Here is a 22,354-nt window from a genome sequence, read left to right as displayed (position 1 = left end):
TTCATAACTTCTTGAAGCAGGCCAGGAGACTGGAATATAGAGATGCTAAATAATGTACCTATCGTCATACAGCTCCTAAATGGCAGGGCTGGAAATTGAACCCAGCCCATCTGACTACTAAGGGTAAAATTTTTTTCTGCTGTGCAAAGCTAGTTCTTTAGCACGGGTGTTCGTACATTTTCAAATTTCATTAAACTTTCAGGCTTAAACAACTTTGTATCTGGGAGAGACTTCAGAGGATGTAGTTCTGTGAGCTGCTCAGAACACCATGCTTGGGTGTAGAGAAGTTCAGTGATTTATCAGGTTACACATAGATTATTGACAAACCTGAGTTCCAATCCAGTGTTCTTTTTTGGAAGACAAAAACTTTGTTGTTATATGTTTAAGTATTCCACTACTGCACTAACACTTGTACAAACGACTTAGCCTGACATCTTTATTTAGAAAGGTCAGGCTGTTGGACATTATTGGGGTATAATAATGGTGCATATTATATGGAGGTGGAATTTTCACTTATTAAAGGAGTGTTAGATTATGCAGCTTTATTTTGGGTTTTAAGAATGACAGTTGGGCATATTTTATACTTAAAAGTGTAACTTGGAAGAGTAGCTGAGTCCCCATTTCAGAATGTGTGGGCTTCGTTTAAGATACAGAGCATCAGCCACAGTGAGTTACCACTTCACAAACTAGGGTGGCTCCAATCAAAAAGACAAATAACAAGTATTGGCAATGATTTAGAGAACTTGGTACCCTCATGCATTGCTGATGGGGATGAAAAACGATGGAGCTGCTTTGGAAAACAGTAAAAATGATGGAGCTGCCTTGGGAAACAGTTTGATAGTTCTTCAAAAGGTTCAATGTAAAGTTACCATATGACCTAGCCATTCTACTCCTGGGTATATCTCCCCAAGAGAAATGAAAACCTACGTCCACACAAAAACTTGTACACATATATTTCACAGCAGCATTATTATGAATAGCCCCAAAGTAGAAATAATCTAAATGTCCATCAGCTGATGAATGAATAAATAAGATGAAGTATATCCATACAGTGGAATATTATTGGGCCATAAAAAGGGATGAAATATTGACACATTCTACAACATGGATGAGACTTGAAAGCATTATGCTAAGTGGAAGAAGCCAGTCACAAAAGGCCTCACAGTACATGATTCCATTTATATGAAGTATCCAGAAGAGGCAAATTTATAGAGTTATGAGGTAGATTAGTGGTTCCTGGGGCTGAGGAAGAGAGAAAAGGTTGGGGGGAAATGGGGAATGACTGTGAATGTGGATGGGGTTTCATTTTGGGGTGATGGTTGCACAACTCTGTGAATTTACCTAAACCATTTGGAATCCTGCACTGCTCATGTAGTTCCATTTCTTCACACCTTCTCATATGTGTTTCTATTGAATTGCTTTCAAAAAGATGATTTTCTAAAAGATATGTACTGTATAAGGATATGGGATTTGAAGAGCTACTTTTCTTTTTAAACTTTAGTGTGTTTTCAAGTTGTATTTTTGCTTAATTTCTATTAATTCCTTTAATTTTGTTATCCATTTGTGCATGCTTAAGACTGGGAGAAAAAAAATAGAGGCCTTTGTTTTTCTCTAAATTCTTTTGTTTTAATGGAAGGTAAAGTTTTTTTTTTTTTTTTTTTTTTTTTTTTCTTTGGAGACGGAGTCGCTCTGTCCCCCAGGCTGGAGTGCAGTGGTATGATCTTGGCTAACTGCACCCTCCGCCTCCTGGGTTCAAGTGATTCTCCTGCTTCAGCCTCCCAGGTAGCTGGGATTACAGGCGCCTGCCCAGCTAATTTTTGTATTTTTAATAGAGACGGGGCTTCGCCATGTTGGCCAGGCTGGTCTCAAACTACTGACCTCAGGCGATCCACCTGCCTCAGCCTCCCAAAATGCTGGAATTACAGGCATGAACCACCATGCCCAGCTGGAAGGTAAAGATTTTTAAGAGCACTGATAATGGAGCTTTACTACCTGTTCTGTAATCAAGACTGAAAGCTGACCCAGACTGATTGTATTATTAGTCAGAGGGATTCCGAGTAGCTGCCTGCTGTGCAGTTTCATCTGTACTGTTTTGAGAGAGGCAGAGTAAGTTGAGGATGTACAGTGGGTTGGTGAGGAATAAAGTAGGCAGTTACCAACTATTGTATTTAAAGCTTTATATAAGTATATAATTGAATTAGTTGAAATACATTAAAATTCATATAATTTCTGAGTTCATGGCTTATACTGTGAGTGTAAGTTTCCGCATGCACTGGTTAGGGTCTAAGAAATTAAAATGTGGTCCTTGACGTTCTTTAAAATGGCCTTTGAGTATTTGGTTCACCTTGACTCTGTGTTTAAATAGGAATTACTAATGGTTATCAGTGACTTGTAGTTCATTAAAAAATTGATTATAGGCCAGATGCAGTGGCTAACACCTGTAATCCCAGCACTTTGGGAGGCCAAGGTGGGTGGATCACTTGAGGCCAGGAGTTTGAGACCAGCCTGGCCAACATGGCAAAACCCCATCTCTACCAAAAATACAAAAATTAGCCGGGCGTGGTGGTGCTTGCCTGTAGTCCCAGCTACTCGAGAGACTGAGGCACAAGAATCACTTGAGTCCAGGAGGCAGAGATTGCAATGAGCCCAAATCGCACCACTGCACTCTAGCCTGGGTGACAGAGCAAGACTCCATCTCAAAAAAAAAAAAAAAAAAAAAAAAATGATTGTAAAGCTTCTTAGCATTATGGTTTAAGGATTTTAGACAACGTCAAGCCATGTTATTTTAGCACTTTAATGTTACCGAACTCAAGTTTTATGACAATATTGATTTTTAAAAATAAGGCCTTTTATCTTGGCCATGAATGTTTGCTAAAAGTTAGTGAAGCTATTCAAAGGAATATTTTTATAAAAGGATAAATAATTTGTTTTTTAATATAATTTTTCTGGAGAAAAGGTTAATGGTTTTGTTAGAGTCAGGGGCATGGAGAATTTATCCCAGTTCCTTTGCCCCTAAATTGAGCTTTTGGAAAAGAAGGGACCACATGGGATAGATGAGGCTCAGACTAGTCTGCTGACTCAGGGCTGTCTGACTTACCTTGTTGTACCCCTTGGCAGGCCTGTCCTCTCTGGAACAGAGTTCTCTCCCCTACTTTCCTCAACCCTAAGCCGGTTTTGGTTTGAAACCCTCTGGATTATAGCAGTTGCTCTGCGCTTGCCTTTCTGGGCAGCTGGCGTTTGACTAGGAGTGGGAGTTTGAAGCAGAGGAAGGGAGGGCAGTGAGGGGCGGCATGCTGTCATTCAGGACAGGAATTCTATGGGCCAAGGTTACTGGAATGGAATTGACGTGACTGAAGAAAGAGGGTGGGTCTGGGGAAATGCCTAGAAAGCAGGAGTGAGGTCCCCTCTGGGGTCCACTGTGGCCTTAGCACCCCCAGGGGAATGCACTACATGAGAACTCCAAATTCTGGCCAATTCGTTGAATTTTTGGGAGGGACTGTGCTATGTATATAGATGTCTCACCAAACCTTGTTCTTGTTCTTGACACTGAAAATCCCACCAGTGTTTGATCTGAAGTCTGTGGTAGGTTTCTTAAGTCTTTCATTATTGAAGTCAATGAATTCAGATTACCATCATGATGGAGAATTATGAAGTGGTCTTTTTCTACCAGGGACTGATTTTCTAGGACCTTAACAATGAGGATAATAACTTCCTTCATCCTCTAGAAATGAATAGTAATTAATGGGATTCAATGTTTATATACATATGTAAGATTATGTATGTGTCCACCTAACAAGATCTCCTTTTCCTGAAGTGTACAATCTTATCTCCTTTCAAATGTTTTGAAGGTTTTAGTGCATAATTCAGCCATCTAAAGTATACAGTTCAGTGATTTTTAATATATTCATAGAGTTGTGCAACTATTATCACAGTCAATTTTGGAACATTTTCATCGCCTCCAAAAGAAATATTATACTCTAGCTATCATCTCCCATCCCTTCCTCCCCCCACCCCTAAGGAACCACAAATTTACTTTGTATTTCCATAGATTTCCCTGGACATTTTGTATAAATAGCCTCATATCCTTTTAAGTTAAATATTAAATACTTACAAAAGCTCACTATTTAGAGGAAACTGGTGGTGAATTTTTAATTTTATATATCTAAATTTTCAAGAATGTTTAAAGTTATAATGTTTTTTTCCCCCAGAAAAATCTTGAAATAATGTGCTGATCAAAGGAATGAGCAATACTTATGTCATCACTATCAGGCATATGTAATCTTTCTATGTGATTATCAGCATACCATTTGAAATAGTGAATTTCAAAGTCATAAGGCAGTTTTCTTCAATATTTGAAATGAGGTCTTCAAAGCTAGTTAGGAATGTTTACAGTTACTCAGTTTTGAATGACTCATTCATTTCAGGTGGGCGTTTTAGCTAGCAAAAACTTCATTACAGTGATAACTTGAGCTTTGTCAAGTTACTGCATTTCTTCAGGTTGGTTTGCCTTAAAGGAAAATTACTTCATATAAATTTTTGATAAATTTTTGTTGGCTTTGCCAAGGTAAATTTTAAATAGAATATTACCTTTACAGGGCCGGGCGCGGTGGCTCACGCCTGTAATCCCAGCACTTTGGGAGGCCGAGGTGGACAGATCACGAGGTCAGGAGTTGGAGACCGTCCTGGCTAACACGGTGAAACTCCGTCTCTACTAAAAATACAAAAAATTAGCTGGGCGTGGTGGTGGGCGCCTGTAGTCCCAGCTACTCGGGAGGCTGAGGCAGGAGAATGGCGTGAACCCGGGAGGCGGAGCTTGCAGTGAGCCGAGATCGTGCCACTGCACTCCAGCCTGGGCGACAGAGCAAGACTCTGTCTCAAAAAAAAAAAAAAAAGAATATTACCTTTACAGAAAAAGGAATTGAGCACTGTATGCTAGGTTGGTACAGTATCATTGTTTATAATATTAATGCTGAGATCCTAATTTTTTTAACCTTGTTTTTTGGTTGTTTTGTTTTAACTTATATTTTAGGTTCGGGGTGTGTGTTCAGGTTTGTTATATAGGTAAACTCATGTCATAGGGGTTTGTTGTACAGATTATTTCATCACCCAGATACTAAGCCTAGTACTCAATAGTTATTATTATTATTATTATCTGAGACGGAGTCTCACTCTGTCACCCAGGCTGGAGTGCAGTGGTGCAATCTTGGCTCACTGCAACCTCTGCCTCCTGGGTTCAAGCCTCAGCCTCCTGAGTAGCTAGGATTGCAGGCATGTGCCACCATGCCTGGCTAATTTTTGTATTTTTAGTAGAGATGGGGTTTCACCATGTTGGCCAGGCTGGTCTCAAACTCCTGACCTCAGGTGATCTACCCGCCTTGGCCTCCCAAAGTGCTGAGATTACAGGTGTGAGCCACTGTGCCCGGCCTCAATAGTTGTTTTTTCTGCACCTCTTCCTTCTCCCACCCTCCACCCTCAAGTAGGCCTCAGTGTCTGTTGTTTCCTTCTTTGTGTTCATGAGTTCTCATCATTTAGCTCCCTCTTGTAAGTGAGAATGTGTGGTATTTGATTTTCTGTTCCTGTTAGTTTGCTAAGGATAATGGTCTCCCCCTCATTCCATGTTCCCACAAAAGACATGATCTCATTCTTTTTTATGGCTGCATAGTATTCCATAGTGTATATGTACATTTTCTTTATCCAGTCTGTTGTTGATGGACATTTAGGTTGATTCCATGTCATTGCTATTGTGAATAGTGCTTCAGTGAGCATTCGAGTCCATGTGCCTTTATGGTAGTAGGACTTATGTTCCTCTTGGTGTATACCCAGTAATAGGATTGCTGAGTTGAATGGTAGTTCGGTTATTAGCTCTTTGAAAAACTTCCAAACTGCTTTTCACCATAGTTGAACTAATTTACGCTCTCACCAACAGTGTTTAATTGTTCCCTTTTCTCTGCAACCTCACCAGCGTATGTTATATTTTGGCTTTTTAAATAGCCATGGTGGTGGTGTGAGATAGTATCTCATTGTGGTTTTAATTTGCGTTTCTCTAATGATTAGTGATAGTGAGCATTTTTTTCATATGTTTGTTGGCGGCATGTGTGTCTTCTTTAGAAAAGTGTTTGTTCATATCTTTTGTCCACTTTTTAATGTGGTTGTTAGTATTTTGTTCTTATAAATTTGTTTCAGTTCCTTATAGGTGCTGGATATTAGACCTTTGTCAGATGCATAGTTTGCATGTATTTTCTCCCATTCTGCAGGTTGTCTGTTCACTCTGTTGATAGTTTATTTTGCTGTGCAGAAGCCCTTAAGTTTAATTAGATGGGATCATAATTCTAAAAGAATATTTTTGTCTTAAAGAATAAAAAGAACAAAATAATCTTCAATAACCAATTTGTCCATGAATAGTGGGGAGAGATTATATATGTGGTACTAGATCCAATGTCATTGAGTACTGTGAGGATGAAGAATTCTCCTCTAAATGTTTTAATGCTACAGAATTTATGTAGGATCTGGTCTTAATGCACAAGCTGCTTACAATTTAGCAAACAAGCAATACCAGCATCCTAGCTAGAATCATAACTTTTTTTTTTTTTGAGATGGAGTCTCACTCTATTGGCCAGGCTAGAGTGCAGTGGCGTGAACTCCACTCACTGCAAACCTCTGCCTCCTGGGTTCAAGCGATTCTCCTGCCCCTCAGACTCTCGAGTAGCTGGGATTATAGGCACCCGCCACCACGGCCAGCTAATTTTTGAATTTTTGGTAGAGAACGGGGTTTCACCACGTGGGCCAGGTGGTCTTGAACTCCTGACCTCAAGTGATCCATCTGCCCTGGCCTCCCAAAGTGCTGGGATTATAGGCATCAGCCATGACGCCTGGCAGAATCATAACTTTTTTTGGTTTATGTAAAGATCATTATCTTAAAAACCAAGGTTACATAATCTCTGATTTGAGACTGCTGTCTTTATCAAGTTTGGCAAAGGTAAAAGTATTCCTTATCAAGAGTAATTGCTGATGTTGAAAACAATCTCAAGATTTTCCTTCTGGGTGTGCTGCTTTTTGTTTAGAAGCAGATATACTTGGTTAATTTCCAAGCCAGGCACTGTATTTTCTGAACGTGAATGGCACAACAATCCTGAGTTCTTATTTTCGATGTACCAGCAGCAATTAATGCCATAGAAGAGTCTTGTAATGAGAACTGTTATCAGCTTTACACCCCTGGACAAGTCTTTTGAGGAATCCTGCAGACGAAAATATTGGAATTGGGGGAGCTTTGGCATAGTACATTCCAGGTAACCATTGAATGTGTGAGCTTTCTTGAAGAGTATTTTTAGAAACAGAAAAGCCTGTCAGCATTGGGCCAGTTTTATATTTGGTGTTTCTAAGGAAACGGCAAATGTCTAAGAGGACAGACTTTCATGGTGATTTCTTTATCAAGTTGACCCCTGTGTGGGTGGATAATGGAGCCCAGTTTGAATTTGACCAAAAAAACATCTGTGCCATTCCCCCTGTTTAAAGTAGGTAAAGGCATTTGGTTTGAGAATTTTGGTCAGTAATTTATTTCTCCTCTCTCCTCTTCCCAAATTCTGTTAACTCTTATTGTCTGCTGTGAACTTGGAAGCATTGATGATTCTTTGATTAAAAAGAATTAAGCATCAGGATTTGTGAGACAAATTAAAATTCAACCAGAATTGGAAGAGACCCAAGACGTGACAAGTAAGTACTGTGTTGGTCCCTGAATTGGATTCTGGAACAGAAAAGATACATTGGTGGAAAAACTGGTGAATCTTGAATAAAGTCTGTAATTGGATTGGTGTTGTGCCAGTATTACTTTCTTAGTTTTGAGAATTGTGCTGTGGTGATGTAAGATGCTAACATTGTGGGGAAACTGGGTGAAGGATAGATGTCAACTCTATTATTTTTGCAACTCTTCTATAAGTATACAATTTTTGGCCAAGTGTGGTGGCTCACACCTGTAATCCCAGCACTTTGGGAGGCCAAGGCAGGCAGATCACCTGAGGTCAGGAGTTCCAGACCAGCCTGGCAAACATGCTGAAACCCCATCTCTACTAAAAATACAAAAGTTAGCCAGGCGCGGTGGCGGGTGCCTGTAATCCCAGCTACTCAGGAGGCTGAGGATGGAGAATCGCTTGAACCCAGGAGGCGGAGGTTGCAATCAGCAGAGATCGCACCATTGCGCTCCAGCCTGGGTGAAGAGAGTGAAACTCCATCTCAAAAAAGAAATAAGTATACTATTTTCTCAAAATTAAACAAATCTTAAAATCAACTAGAAGTATCTGAGAATAGGAACGAAATGCTAAACTCTTGTTTTTCTGTTGAGTACTTTAGTAAATGTTTGGGTCTTTAATTGGAAACAGACATGATTTTGAAGGGAGGATGGTCAGAGGAAAAAAGGATCAATATCTTCATATGTTTGTTGTAATGAGTAGATGGGAAAACCCTTGCTCTCGGGGCATCAAAGAACATTCCCTATGCTCACAAACAGCACCAAGGGTTTGTTTGCATAATGTCTGATCTAGTTGCTTAAATTGAAAAAGTAGGTAGCTGTTTCTGCTCAGTTTAGTCATGTGAACTTCTGTGTCCTTATCCAGAAAGTTGCATCTAAGTGTTTGTTCTACTACTTATAGCTGAGTCACTCAACAGACAGCAAAAGCTTACTCAGAAATGCTAATCAGCAACCCTTTCAAGAGGAACAATGCTTAGAGAGAACAAAAGGAGAGGTCTGACCATTGTGGGGATGTAGGGATGTTTAACAAAGAAATTTCCTGAAATCCATGAGGTTGGGTTTGGTCATTCAAATGCTGACCCATTCTTTTCTCTTAAATGAAAGCCAGCTCTTCAAAACTGAAATCACAGGTTTTAAGCCTTTACTATTTTCTATTAGATGTCATTAAAAATGATTTGGGTTGAGTTTGGGATGGTGTTAGTCACTCTGATGGATTATTCTATGTATCTTCAGTCTATGTATAACGTATACCATATGAAAGGCTTTTGGAGAGTGTTGGCAGGTTTCAGCTTAGAAAAGACTTCAGCTTGAGAGTGGACCTAACTCTCATGTAAGTTCTCTGTCTATATCAGTGGTCTCCAAAACTTTTTCATTGGATGTCCCATTTGTAACACTTTTTTTTTTTTTTTCTTTTTGGAGTCTTGCTGTGTCGCCAGGCTGGAGTGTAGTGGCGTGATCTCGGCTCACTGCAACCTCTGCCTCCTGGGTTCAAGTGATTCCCCTGCCTCAGCCTCCCAAGTAGCTGGGACTACAGGCACGTGCCACCATGCCTGGCTAATTTTTTGTATTTTAGTAGAGACAGGGTTTCACCATTTTGGCCAGGATGGTCTCGATCTCCTGACCCCATGATCTGCCCTCCTCGGCCTCCCAAAGTGCTGGGGTTACAGGCATGAGCCACCACACTCAGCCCATAAAATTTTTTAGCGTGAACCTTTGATATGTATATTTAAAACATTCGTATACATGTGCTATCATTGTTAGTTATTATCTGAAGACCCAGTATGTATTTACCAAGATTCTCCGTTAAGAGTTGTGGATGTAAGTACATATTGTTCACAGTCTTCTCTATTATTTTGAATGCTTTTGGCCGATTTGTCAGATTTGATTAAATTACCCTAATGTTTAACCTAGTAAAATGGTTTTAAAGAGCTTTTACTAGGAATGTGTCAATTCTGCTGCTTTTTATTCTCTTGTAATTGCATTATTAATAAGTATAATTTCCAATTTGTGGTTTTGTTGTATGATTCTTAAGCCATTTTTTTCTTTTGGGAGGGTTAATTTAGTTTAAATTAGATAAAGTGATCCATGACTCCACCTAGCTGGGACCTGGAAATTGAAATGTGTAGTAGTAAGGAGAGAGACAGACAGGGAGGGTACCACTGTTATCCCTGTATTAGCTCAGGCTGCCATAGCAAAATACGTAGACCAGTGGGCATAAGCAGGTGTTCATCTTCTCATAGTTCTAGAGGCTGGAAGTCCAAGATCAGGGTGCCAGCATGATCCGGTTCTGGTGTGGGCTCTCCCCTGGCTTGCAGATAGCTGCCTTCTTGCTATGTCCTCCCAGAACAGAGAGAGTGAGCAAGAGCAAGAGCAAGAGCGAGAGTGAGGGAGTGACAGAGTGAGAGCTCTCTGTCTCTAATAAGGGCACTAATCCCATCTTGAGGGTCCCACCCTCATGACCTCATCTGATCCTAATTATCTGCAAAAGGGCCCAACAGTGGCATCCCATCACATTGGGGGTTAGGGCTTCAACATATGAATTTTAGGAAGGACACAGTTCAGTCCATAGCACCACCCACCCTTCCCATTTAAGGAGGTTCCTCTCCAGCCACATTACGTAGAATTATGTTGGGACACCAGTGTCAGTGCATTTAATAAATGTTTCTGAAAGCTTATTTTTTGGAGGTATATATAAATATAAGCTCTGATAGTGTCTTCCCAAACCCCACTTGGGAGCTACCTGCTTTAAATTCAGTTGATTAGGGCCCGCCTTAGAGGAAAGCCATCTGGTCAGACCCAGTCTGACTTTTACTTTAGGCCCTAGGAACTCTGAGACTGATCGTGATCAGTACTATTCATAATCGTATATTTGGTATATGTGAGGTAAGCATTGCAGTCCCTCTCTGTCAAGAATTGGGGGTGCGTGGTTAGTGGCAGCACTGCAGGAAAAGTAGAAGGATGGGGCAAAGCTGCTGGTAGAGACCAATAAGCTGGGCCTGAAAGATGAGTAGGAGTCAGCCTGGAAACTTGGGTGAGGCTTGGTGGGGAGGGCAGGCCAGACATGGGGAACCCCATGTGCAGAGGTGCAGAAGAGTGTAATGGCCAGGTGTGTGTCTTTCCAGAAAAGATGTGGAAGAAGAAAGTGATGTGGTTTGGCTCTGGGTCCCTACCCAAATCTCATCTTGAATTGTAGCTCCCATAATTCCCATGTGTTGTGGGAGGGACCTGGTGGGAGATGATTGGTTTCCCCCATACTGTTCTTGTGGCAGTGAATAAATCTTATGAGAGCTGATGGTTTTATCAGGGGTTCCAGTTTTGCATCTTCCTCATTCTCTCTTTGCCTGCTGCCGTCCGTGTAAGACGGGACTTGCTCCTCCTTGCCTTCCACCATGATTGTGAGGCTTCCTCAGCCATGTGGAACTGTAATCCAATTAAATCTCTTTCTTTTGTAAATTGCCCAGTCTGGGGTATGTCTTTATCAGCAGCGTGAAAACGGACTAATACAGAAGGGGGATGATGGACAAAGTGCTGTGAAAGGCCAGGCTACTGGAGACGGGCTGCTATAGTCAGGAAAAGCTTTTATGGGCCAAGTGACAAAGGCATAGTACTTGGGTTTGATGTGCACAGCCACCTGCTCTGCATTTAGAATAAGCACATGAGGCTGCCGTCATTGCCCAGGAAGAGGTGCAGGGCTATACTGCTGCAGGAGAAGAGAAGCACTTGGGATGGTTAGCAGTGGAGCTGTAAGTGGACAGAGCACTAGGCAAGTGTGATTTCCAGGTTCCAGTGTTAGTGACGGAGAAGGTGTTGATGCTATTTCTTGTGTTTCTGAGTTTTGTTTTGAACTATTTTGAACTGTGGATTGGGGCAAGGTGATTGACCTCAGAATAGCAGAAAGCCCCTTTCACCCCAGTATGAGACCACCCCAGAGGAGCAGAGATACACATGTAGGGGGTGATCTCTGTTGGTTGCGTCATGATGGAGCTCCTTCCTCCAGCAAGGTGGGGGCAACACTGGCTCTCCTGGAGAGACACCAAACTTTTGACAGATCTTTCCCTACCTCTAGATCTGTTTGGTTTCAAGATACTGCAGTTAGTAAACTGGAAGTAGAATAATGTCATAGCTTATAGCATGATGAGAATTAGATGAGAACAGCTGGGCACAGTGGCTCATGCCTGTAATCCCAGCACTTTGGGAGGCCAAGGCAGGAAGATTGTTTGAGGCCAGGAGTTTGAAACCAGCCTGGGCAACATAGTGAGACCCTATCTCTACAAGAAAAAAATAATTAGATGAGAATGTACCTGTTTAAGGCCGCACTGTATAAGAGCTCACAGACTCACACAGAGTTGCTCATTGACACCAGTTATCTGGTTATTACGGATGTTGTTCTTCTTTGCCACTCATTTTGCTTTCTAATTCTTTGATAACCAAAACAATCAATTATAAGCTGTAACTTGGGGAAAAGGGAAGTGGACTTGTGTATTACTCTGCCCAAGAGTTACACATTGCCAAGGGGAGAAATGTGCAGGCTGAAGAATCACAAGGTACGTTTTGGGCATTAGGGTCTTTTGTACATATATGTTTTCTAGCCTGTAACTGCTAGGGACAAGCAGGCTGGACTGCGAGCATAAGACGAGTCTAAAACGTGTTTGAGAGTGTGCATGTGTGGATTGGTGTTAAATCAAGAAACTGGCTTCTCCTTTTGGTGTCGTGAAAGAACACAGTTGCATATAAATTCACATTAAATTCACTGACACCTCCTCCTGCAAACAAACACCAAGATTCTTTACCATAGAATGGTTAAAACGTTAAACTTGGTCCACATGTGTGACTAGAGTTGTATTGAATTGTGACTATAAAGTCTGCATCTGTATCTTTCTACCCTCCCTCCTTTTTTCCCTTCCATCTTGTTTGAGACCATCAACTTTTTGGCTCTGTGGGGCTCTGCTTTGAATATCTCTGAGGAACTTGGCACTGTGCATAATATGGAAACTGAATACTTAACTGTAGATTCAATGATATAAAGGAATATTTTTTATTTATTTATTTTTTAAAATTTTTTTCTTTTTTTGAGACAGAGTCTCGCCGTTGCCCAGGCTGGAGTGCAGTGGCGTGATCTTGGCTTACTGCAACCTCGCACTCCCAGGTTCAGGTGATTCTCCTGCCTCAGCTTCCTGTGTAGCTGGGACTACAGGCACCCACCAGCAGGCCTGGCTAATTTTTTGTGTGTTTTTAGTAGAGATGGGATTTCGCTATGTTGGCCAGGCTAGTCTCGAACTCCTGACCTCAAGTGATCCGCTTGCCTCAGCCTCCCAAAGTGTTGGGATTACAGGCATGAGCCACTGCACCCGGCAGGAATATTCTTTAAATTATTGAATAAAAAATATGACTCTTTTGTTTTTATTCCAGTGAAAGGTGGAAGTTTTGACAGTATTGCTGTCTAGCATATGAAACATGTTACCAAGCTCTGATAGTTTAAAAATAGAGCTCTTTATTTTAAAACAGTAAGGCCATTTGCTGAATAGTGTCACAATTATTTCTCTAATACTCAGCTTTGTTAAAACTGCCTCATAGTCATTTTTTACTGTTACCTTTACAAATTAGAATGCATTAACCGTTCTAACATCGATGTACCAGAGTAAATTGAATAATTTCACATAATGACGATGCCTTGGTAAGGCAGAAACGTGAACTTCTCTCAGTATCACTGTTTTGACTGTCAGCTGTCATGCAGTTTCAACACTACACCTATTTCAACAAAGTTTTGTTCACTGTATAAGATTAGACATAGCAGAGGAAGTAATTTTAAGTACAGGATAGTGCATGTGTGTGTGTGTGTTGGGGAGGTACCACCATTATTCTCTGTACATGGGTTAGTCATATTTGTAAGCCAAACATTGTGGACATTGGAAAGTCAAAAAACTCCAAGACAGAAAATAACATAAGGGAAGATTTCTTTTCGTACTTTTACCAGCCTCCTTCCACTGCTTGTCTAAATGTGTACACACATAGGCGCATGCCATATATTTTAACGCTTATAATTCACTGGGCCTACACATGAACATCTGTCTTCCTGGGGGACACACCATTTCACCTGGAAAACCATTCTAGTCCACAGTGAGCTGGTGTTGAAAGTTCTTCCTCTGAATCGAGGCTTCCTGTGAGTCCCAGACAATGATTCTAGACTGTGGCCAACACATAAGCGGCAGTCGACCCATAACAACTGCAAACATGTTTAATCACTATAACAAAACGTTAATTCTCACATTATATTTGAGTTAGTATTGGACTGTCAGGAATTTAGTAGTTCTCTTCATGTTTAGTTTGATAGTCACAGACCCATTTATAGAGATGACTCTTCAGGGCTGTCCCAGGGAGCATATGTGGCCTCTTCATATGTTGTTGGGTCTTCTATCACATCGTTGGGAAAGAGTGAATTTTCTTATTTCACCAATTGACAACATTGCTCCTATACTCAACAAAAATTTAAACGAGGGTCGGAAAAGCTTTCAATTTTTTGCCCCTAAAATTGTACCCCCAAACTCCAATACTCCATATTAGTATGTACGAACTCTGAGGAAATGCGGAGAAAGCTGGGGACTATCTGTTACCTGCTGACAGTCTTTTCCTGTGTCTAGTTCACTTTCTGAGGTCCGTCTATGTCTAGTTTTATGGTCCCTTTGCTAGTATTTTGTATGGATGGTTGATGGGTGCAATGTGCAATGCAGTATTCCAAACATTTTTTTTTTTTATCATGTGTCATGCACTTAAGTAGACAAGAAGCTATTCTCAATTCAGTGCTGGTGTTTGCTATAGAGTTAAATACTTTTTTTATAGAAATCAACCTGTGATATTTTTAAAGATTTAGAATAGTAGATTATAAGACATTTAACTGACTTGGATTTTAAACCATAGTACTTTTTATATAAATAGTTTAAAGATATTGATTTAGCATTCTTCACAGCCAAGTATGTTTTCTTATATACCCTGAAGATAAATTGATTATGCGTCATTTTTTTGAACTATTATGTTAAGGGGCATGATGAATTTTGATATTTTGAGATACTACCATTAGAAAAAAATGAAGACGTCAGAATATGTAGCCCTTTAAAAGAAACTTATGTGCTGCTTACTGTTTGAAACACATTGAATATTTTAAAATTAGGACAGCATCAACATGGCTGCACATATACCCGTGGAATAATTGTTACAACAAATAGAGGCTGAGCGTGGTAGCTCACACCTGTAATTCCATCACTTTGGGAGGCTGAGGCAGGTGCTTCGCCTGAGCTCAGGAGTTTGAGACCAGCGGGGGGCAGCATGGTGAAACCCCATCTCTATCAAAAGTGCAAAAAATTAGCTGAGCATGGTGATGCATGCCTGTGGTCCCAGCTACTTGGGAAGCTGAGGTGGAGGATCGCTTGAGCCTGGGAGGTGGAGGTTAAAGTGAGCTGAGATTGCACCGCCGCACTCCAGCCTGTGTGATGGAGCAAAACCCTGTCTCAATTAAAAATATTAATAGTAATAATATAACGAATAGAGCTGTGGTTGAGTTCTGCAGAAGTGATGAGCTAAGATGTATGATCTGCTTAGTAAGACTTGAAAGACAGTCTCTAACTAAAAAGGTGAATTGTTTTGTAAAACCTTTTTGCCAAGGTTTATGTTCTCCGTAAAATTCTCAAATACAATTTTGCGGAGTCTTTGCAGAATGATGTCAGTGGTAGTATTTACTTGTGCTTTCCAGTTCTCGTTCTTGGCATGTTTGTATTCCACAGGCTGTCATGTACCTCTCATTTCCTGTTTTGTGCATATAAAGGTAACTTGGTTGGCGAATCCATGATATATAGATCAGGTATTTTAGTTTTAGCCTTACATTGCATAAGAAAAATCTAGGTTCATTTCGTCTGGGGCAGGCTCTGATTTCTGTTTGCAGCCAGCACTCCTGGGGATTTTGTTGAAGATGGTCCTCATTTGTCACCCTCATGCAACAATGTATAGTTCATAGGAATTTTTTGAAGATTAAATGAGTTAATATGCATGAGGTACTTTAAACAGCACCTCACTGAGTGATTTATAAATTTTGCGTTGCTGTTGTTGCATTTTAGATAGTGTGTTTGACAATAACTCTCCCATCAATTTTGGAATGTACCACTTGGGTTTTACAAAAAAAAAAACAACAGGTTTTGACTTGCATTAGTAGAGATTAAAAGGTAAGGTGCATATCGAATAGGAAGAATGCGTTTTAGGAACAAACTAGAAATGTTTTCTTTTTGCACTAACCTGATTTTGAAGATTAATTCTAGTTTGCCTGAGGTTATCATGGAGAACTTTAAATTATTAAACATGTAATGGAAAAAACTTGCAGTGTAATCTTTCTCTTTCTTTTTTATTTTTTTTGTAATAGCCTGAGTGGGAGGGTAATTAGCTATAGTATAAGGAACAAAACATAACAAGTACACGAGTCTTGGCTCTACCAGGGACAAACTGAATGACCTTAGGTCAAGTACATGATTTCGCTGAGCCTGACTTTCCTTGTTTGTTTGATGGAAACACACTTCCCTAGAAAGCATGTCGGGAAGCTAAATGAGATTTCAGATGCAAAAATGCCTAGGACACAGTACAGTGGCCGTAGACATCATATATCCCATCCTGTTTGACAGGTTGGGTAGGCTTGTTGCTCTTTTTTCTTTCTTTTTTCTCTTTTTTTGTGGTAAAATACACAACATGAAATTTATCTTCTTTATTATATTTAAGTATACGAGTCAGTAGTGTTAAGGATAGTCACACTGGTGTGCAGCCAGTCTCCAGAAAGCTTTTCATCTTGCAAAACTGAAACTCTGTCCCTGTTAAACAACTCCCTGTTCTTCCTGCCCCTGCCCCTGAGAATCACCATTCTACTTTCTGTCCCTGTGTATTTGACTTCTCCAGGTCCCTCATGTAATAGTCTTATTGCTCGTTGATATAGTAATTACAACTTTACCATTACAAGGAGTCTTGCCTGGGCATCGTGGCTCATGCCTGTAATCCCAGCACTCTGGGAGGCTGAGGTGGGAGGATTGCTTGAGCTCAGGAGTTTGAGACCAGGGCAACATGGCAAAACCCTTTCTTTATGAAAAATACAAAAATTAGCCAGGTGTGGTGACATGCGCCTGTAGTCCCAGCTACTTGGGAGGTGGAGGTTGCAGTGAGCCAAAATCATGCCACTGCACTCCAGCCTGGGCATCAGAGCCATACCCGTCTCAAGAAGAAAAAAACCAAAAGGAGTCTTAGTACTCTATCACACGGTCATTTTTGGTGGTGTTTTTGTCCTTTTTCTATGCTTTATCTCATGTCTTGCTGTGTACCACAGTAAGCACCACTTTTTAAAAAATAGGTATAAACGTTTAAAGGAAATTCAGATGACTCCCCCACCCCCCACCCCCCATTTTTGCTGTCTGGTTGACTTTACCATTTGCGTCTTTCCCTGACAACCCTGGCTAGGTTGGGATACACCAGGACCGGGGTACAGAGTCATAGTGCCCAGGAGGATGCTTGGTGGGGTGGGTATAGATTTTAAACCAGATCTACTTTTTTGTTGAGTGGATCATTTTCATGGCACTGGTGCTGGTTCAGTCTCTCTTGTCTCCACCTGTAACAGGGTTTCCCTTTCACCTTCCCGATTGCTGGTGGTTATCGTTCTAAAACAGCCAAGGCACTGTGATTCTCCCTGTTGAGGGACCATCGCTACTTCTCTTTTGTCTCCAGTAAGATACACAAGGCCACTCTCGTTCTATTCCTGGCTTACCGCACCATCTCCCCAGGCTCCTCTTCCTGTGTCTGGCTGCAGCCTTTAATCATGGCACTTTCCCTGGAACACTGTCTCCTAACCTACTCAAGTTTGTCCTCCTGGAGGGCCCTGTTTTTCAGGCTCAGGTCGCATCTCTGTAAGCAAGCATTTTCTTCCTCATCCTGCATCTCCACCGTTTGCAGGCGGAGGCAACCCCTCTGTGCCACAGCATTTCTCAGACTCTTTTGCTCTGGAACTTAGCATGCTGCACCACATCTATTTTTATCCATCTCTGACTCTCCTACTCTGCTGTGTCATCCTTGATGACAAAGTCTGTCTGTTTCCCCTCGCATCCTCCCCAGCACGACGCACAATTCCTGCCAATGGGAAGTGGAAAACCTTTGCTGAAGGACTGCGCTCTGCAAGCGAAGGTCAGAATTGAACAGAAAATGTGAATTGGCTTAATGTGTTGTTCTCAGATATCCCTTCACACTTAATTGCTTATTGAACAAAGTAGAACCTCCATGGTGATGTGCAGTTACTTATGCCTCGGAAATTGATGTATTGTGTAGTGTTGATATTGTACTTTCATATGTAAACTACTCCTAAAAGGGGGCTGCCGAGGTAAATGCTTTTAATGCCAATTTCTTCAGACTTGGCAGATGGATGTCTGCCCTCAAATGGAGGTACATTTGGGATTTAATGTGACAGCTGGCATCCTTAGTCATTTATGTTGGTCAAGGTTTAAAACTTGTGTGTCAGACAAATTCATTTGTAGTAGCTAGTGTATACTGTCTTGGTGCTTGGTGTTGCGGCACAGTGGTAGAAAATCGAGGGCTCTGCCTGCAAGGTTACTCCTTAGCTTTTCGGGTATATTTGAGTAAGGGAAGTGTAGTAGAACACACATGTTGAACGATCCATTTCCATGGCTAAGTTCGTGGCCCCTTTTTCCTCCCTGCTCTCTGGCTCATGTCCTTAGCCTCTTAAAGAAGAGCTACGGGAGAGAAACTCTGAGCAGCCTCCTGACCTGTTTTTCCTGAGCCATAAGGTGGGTGCTTCACTCTTCATAGGGCTGCCGCCGTATAGCTTTAATTCCCACAGCACTTTCCTTAGAAGCTCTCCTCGCAGAGCACACCACGGACGGACCAGGAGCCGGGGCTCCCACACCTGAGGCTGCAGTCCTCCAGGAGCCTCAGATGTGAGGCAGAGCCAGTCCCAGCTGGCATCTCCATGGCACAGATAAGGACACACACCAGAAAGAGTTACGTAACTTGCCTGAGTTCGTACAGTCGGTGAGCATCACAGGCTGTGTGGGATGCATTGGGGAGTGATCTGCCTGAGGTGCAGGCAATAAGAAGGTCCACACAATTAAACCCACTAAAAGTCCATCTGCTTTTAATCATCCCCATGTACCAGCAGTAACATTCTCTTCCCTGCAAAAGCCTTCATTTGGACTAAATTCTAAATAATTGCCATGACTACTATTTAGTTGTTGTTGTTGTTTTTTTTTTTTTTTTTTAGAGCGGAGGTCTTACTCTGTGGGCCAGGCTGGAGTGCAGTGGTACAATCATAGTTCATTACAGCCTCAGATTCTCCCACCTCAGCCTCGCAAGTAGCTGGGAATATAGGCACACGTCACCATGCGTGACTAATTAAAAAAAAATTTAGAGACAGGGTCTTGCTGTGTTGCTGTGTTGCCCAGGCTGGTCTCAAACTCCTGCCCCTAAGTGATCCTCCCACCTCAGCCTCCCAAGTTGCTGGGATTACAGTCACAAGCCTGGCTACTTTTAAAGATTTCACATATGTATATAGCAGATATAGTGTGTATATATATAAAATATACACATATTCTTCAATGTAGCACATATTTATTTTATTTACGTTTTCTTTTTTTTTAAAGTGCTGTTGGACTTGATTTATTTCTTTTAAGTGACCATTATATTCTACATGGAAATTCATTAGGAGCACTCCCAGTTAACCCTCTGTCTCCATTGCCCACAACCAACTGAACTGTATGTGTGCATTTTGAGAGCAAGGTCCTAAGAGTTAGGACAGCTCCGGAGTTCCCTTTGGACACAGTGCTCTCCAGGAGCCCCATGGTGCTACATATTCTGGAGTTAGTTAGTTTATGTACTTATTTATGATTATTTCGTAGAGATGGGGTCTCGCTATGTTGCCCAGGCTGGTCTTGAACTCCTGGCCTCAAGTGATCCTTCCAGCAGAGACTCTCAAAGTGCCGGGATTACAAGTGTGAGTCACCATGCCCAGTGCTTGAGTTTAAATAATAGCGATGAAATAGTGACAGTACAGCGTTTATAAACACTAAGAAAGTAGAACTTGAGTTACTTCGATTCTGTCATTTTATGTGACCACGTGGGGGTTTTTACATCTAACATTTAAGACAGCAAAACAGAATATGAACTGCAGGGTATGATATTTTGTTTGGTAAGCTCACATTTTAGTTTGGTAAATTTTTCCTAGATTCTTAAAATTGAAATTCATTCATAATTATTCATTGTTTTAAAATTGAAGACCAAGTCAAGAAAAGAAAATGTGACATTAGTGGTATGATTTAGTAGATGTTTATACCTTTGACAGAGCATTGGTTTTGTTAAATTTCACTTATTAGTTACTTGCCAATTAATGACATAAATATTGTATCAGTCTGTAACCAAAGGATCAAAATTCAAGTTGTTACATAGATAGATATGAAAACCATTGAATAAATACTTGTGCTTTTTTCTCTTTTTTTTGGACTATAAAAATTTTTATTATTTTATTTACTGGCATGATTAGATGCAGTTTTTTTTTTTGTTTTTGAGACGGAGTCTCACTCTGTTTTCCAGGCTGGAGTGCCGTAGTGTGATTTCGGCTCACTGCAACCTTTGCCTCCTGGGTTCAAGCGATTCTCCTGCCTCAGCCTCCCAAGTAACTGGGTTTACAGGCACCTGCCACCATGCCTGGCTAATTTTTGTATTTTTGTAGAGATGGGGTTTCACCATGTTGGCCAGGCTGGTCTTGAACTCCTGACTTCAGGTGATCCACCCGCCTCAGCCTCCCAGAGTGCTGGGATTACAGGCATGAGCCACCGTGCCTGGCCTAGATGCAAGTTCAATAAAGACTATTTTTGCTGTTTGTTTCTTTTTTGGTCAATTTTATGTTCTTTATAGTTATCACTGAAAGAAATTTTGCCACATAGAGAAGGGGGTTGCTTACAAAAAAAATTCTCTTGGTGTGAAACACACTGAGGACATCACCGCCCTCAGCCATCATCACAAGATGCCCAGCCTTGACCCCGTCTGGACCCTCCCACTGTTTCTAACCTTTGAGTGCAGCTCCTCCCACCCTGTGTAGTCGTGTTTCTGTAGATGTAGCACTGTGTCTTACAAGCCCTCAGTTTCCTACTGTGTGAAGGGAAGGGCTTTAATGAGAGTTTTCAAGGTTTCCCTCAATTCTGAAATCCTGTGGTTGAATGGACCCTAAGCTGTGCTCTGATCGTGGTGGGGAAAGTGTTTCCATTACCTGTTGGCTCATTATTACAGTGACCGCAGCCCCTGCTGTTTGAAGTGTCTGAGGCAGGTGGGGCCCAGTTTCCTTTGGCAAAAGAAGAAACTGGCGAGACATGGAGGTGGTCCAAGGATGTGGGGTCCATTCCCTGTTGCTTCAGTGCCTGCACGAAGAGCGAGGGACTTATTCCAGGTTTCCCTTTGTGCTTGGAAGGAAGATGTATTCTCCATAGGCTCCAAAATTCATTTGTTTAGACATTTTAATTACATTTTTTGAATCTGTATTTTTAGCCTGTCCAATTAGTCAGTTTGATAATAGCATCAATCTCCTGTTACAGCTTTCTTGGTCCATTTGCTTGTGAATGTTGTTTTACATGTTTTCATGTAAAACATAATTTACATTTTGAGTAAAATTTAATTTTATGTAAAATAAAGTGTACCACACTGGTGGTAATGTGGCTGTAATTTTTACTCTGGCCTTATGCTCATTAATTATTTCTGTCTTAAACTTGGTGGTGATGTTACTATTTTAGCCTTTCCTTTCTTTTTGCTCATGTTTGTGTTATATGACTACTCATAACTTTGTTTTTAATTTTTTGAAGTTACATAAGAAAATCCCCACAGAGATCCTTTTTCATTTGATGGGGACGCTTAAACCATTTGTTGGTGTAACTTTTTGGTAGGATATTTTTTGTTTTATGCTTCTTATTTTTGCTTCCTTGGTGTTTTCTCAACTCTTTGGCTTGGTTGAGAAAGCTCATTGTGGGATTACTAAACATACGCAGGAACCGGAAGTGAAGACATCAGTTGTCATCACGTTGATCTTGCAGAGTCTGTGGACATTCAGGTAGGTGTATCCAGAGAAGTTAAATATGTTGGTCTAGACAGAGCTTGTGGTAGACATCCAAGCTGGGGGTGAATTTGATAACCATTTGATGAGTACACTGGTGCTAATTTCAGCCATACATGGAAAAGATGGTTCAGTGCATTGAATAAAGACCAAAGGCAGAAAACCTCAGGGATGATCTCTGTTTCAGGGTCAGGAAAAGGAATGTGGAGGGGAGGTTGCACAGGGGCCTTGGGAGGTGTAGGGGCTAACCAGGAAAGGAGGGCTGCCAGTAGGTGAGCTCAGGTGCAATGTTTATTGATTTGGGCAAGAATAAGAGAGACTTCTTTGTCAATAGGGTGGAAAGAGCTTTGGGAGTCGGTTTGTGTGTGTGGGTGTCAAGGTGAATCACGTCCACTCTAAAGCTTCAGTGTACCCCATGAAATGGGGAGGAGGCAGAGTGCTCAAAGTGAAGGGGCTGGGGTAGGGTGGAGAGTTTGAGGAGAGAGAAGGAT

The 22,354-nt window shown here is 41.2% G+C and overlaps 2 protein-coding genes across 4 annotated transcripts in view; both read left to right on the top strand.

Annotated features, from left to right (window-relative positions):
- LOC129047184 (uncharacterized) overlaps positions 1 to 22,354 on the top strand; it is a 608,921-nt gene that overhangs the window by 535,867 nt on the left and 50,700 nt on the right. The window lies entirely within an intron of this gene.
- LOC129049650 (VPS10 domain-containing receptor SorCS3-like) overlaps positions 1 to 22,354 on the top strand; it is a 222,649-nt gene that overhangs the window by 180,630 nt on the left and 19,665 nt on the right. The window contains exons 3-4 of one of the 3 annotated variants that reach the window (XR_010136663.1): positions 7,156 to 7,286; positions 7,616 to 7,710. Coding sequence is in view for 1 of the 3 variants with exons in the window: in XM_063714783.1 (XP_063570853.1) it covers positions 7,156 to 7,229 (74 nt within the window). In the remaining 2 variants the exon portion in view is untranslated. The other 2 variants (XR_010136664.1, XM_063714783.1) reach the window with 2 other exon arrangements.

This window comes from Pongo abelii, chromosome 14 (assembly GCF_028885655.2).
Source record: "Pongo abelii isolate AG06213 chromosome 14, NHGRI_mPonAbe1-v2.0_pri, whole genome shotgun sequence".
Lineage (NCBI taxonomy): Eukaryota > Metazoa > Chordata > Mammalia > Primates > Hominidae > Pongo > Pongo abelii.
This window is presented reverse-complemented; position numbering and strand designations above follow the sequence as displayed.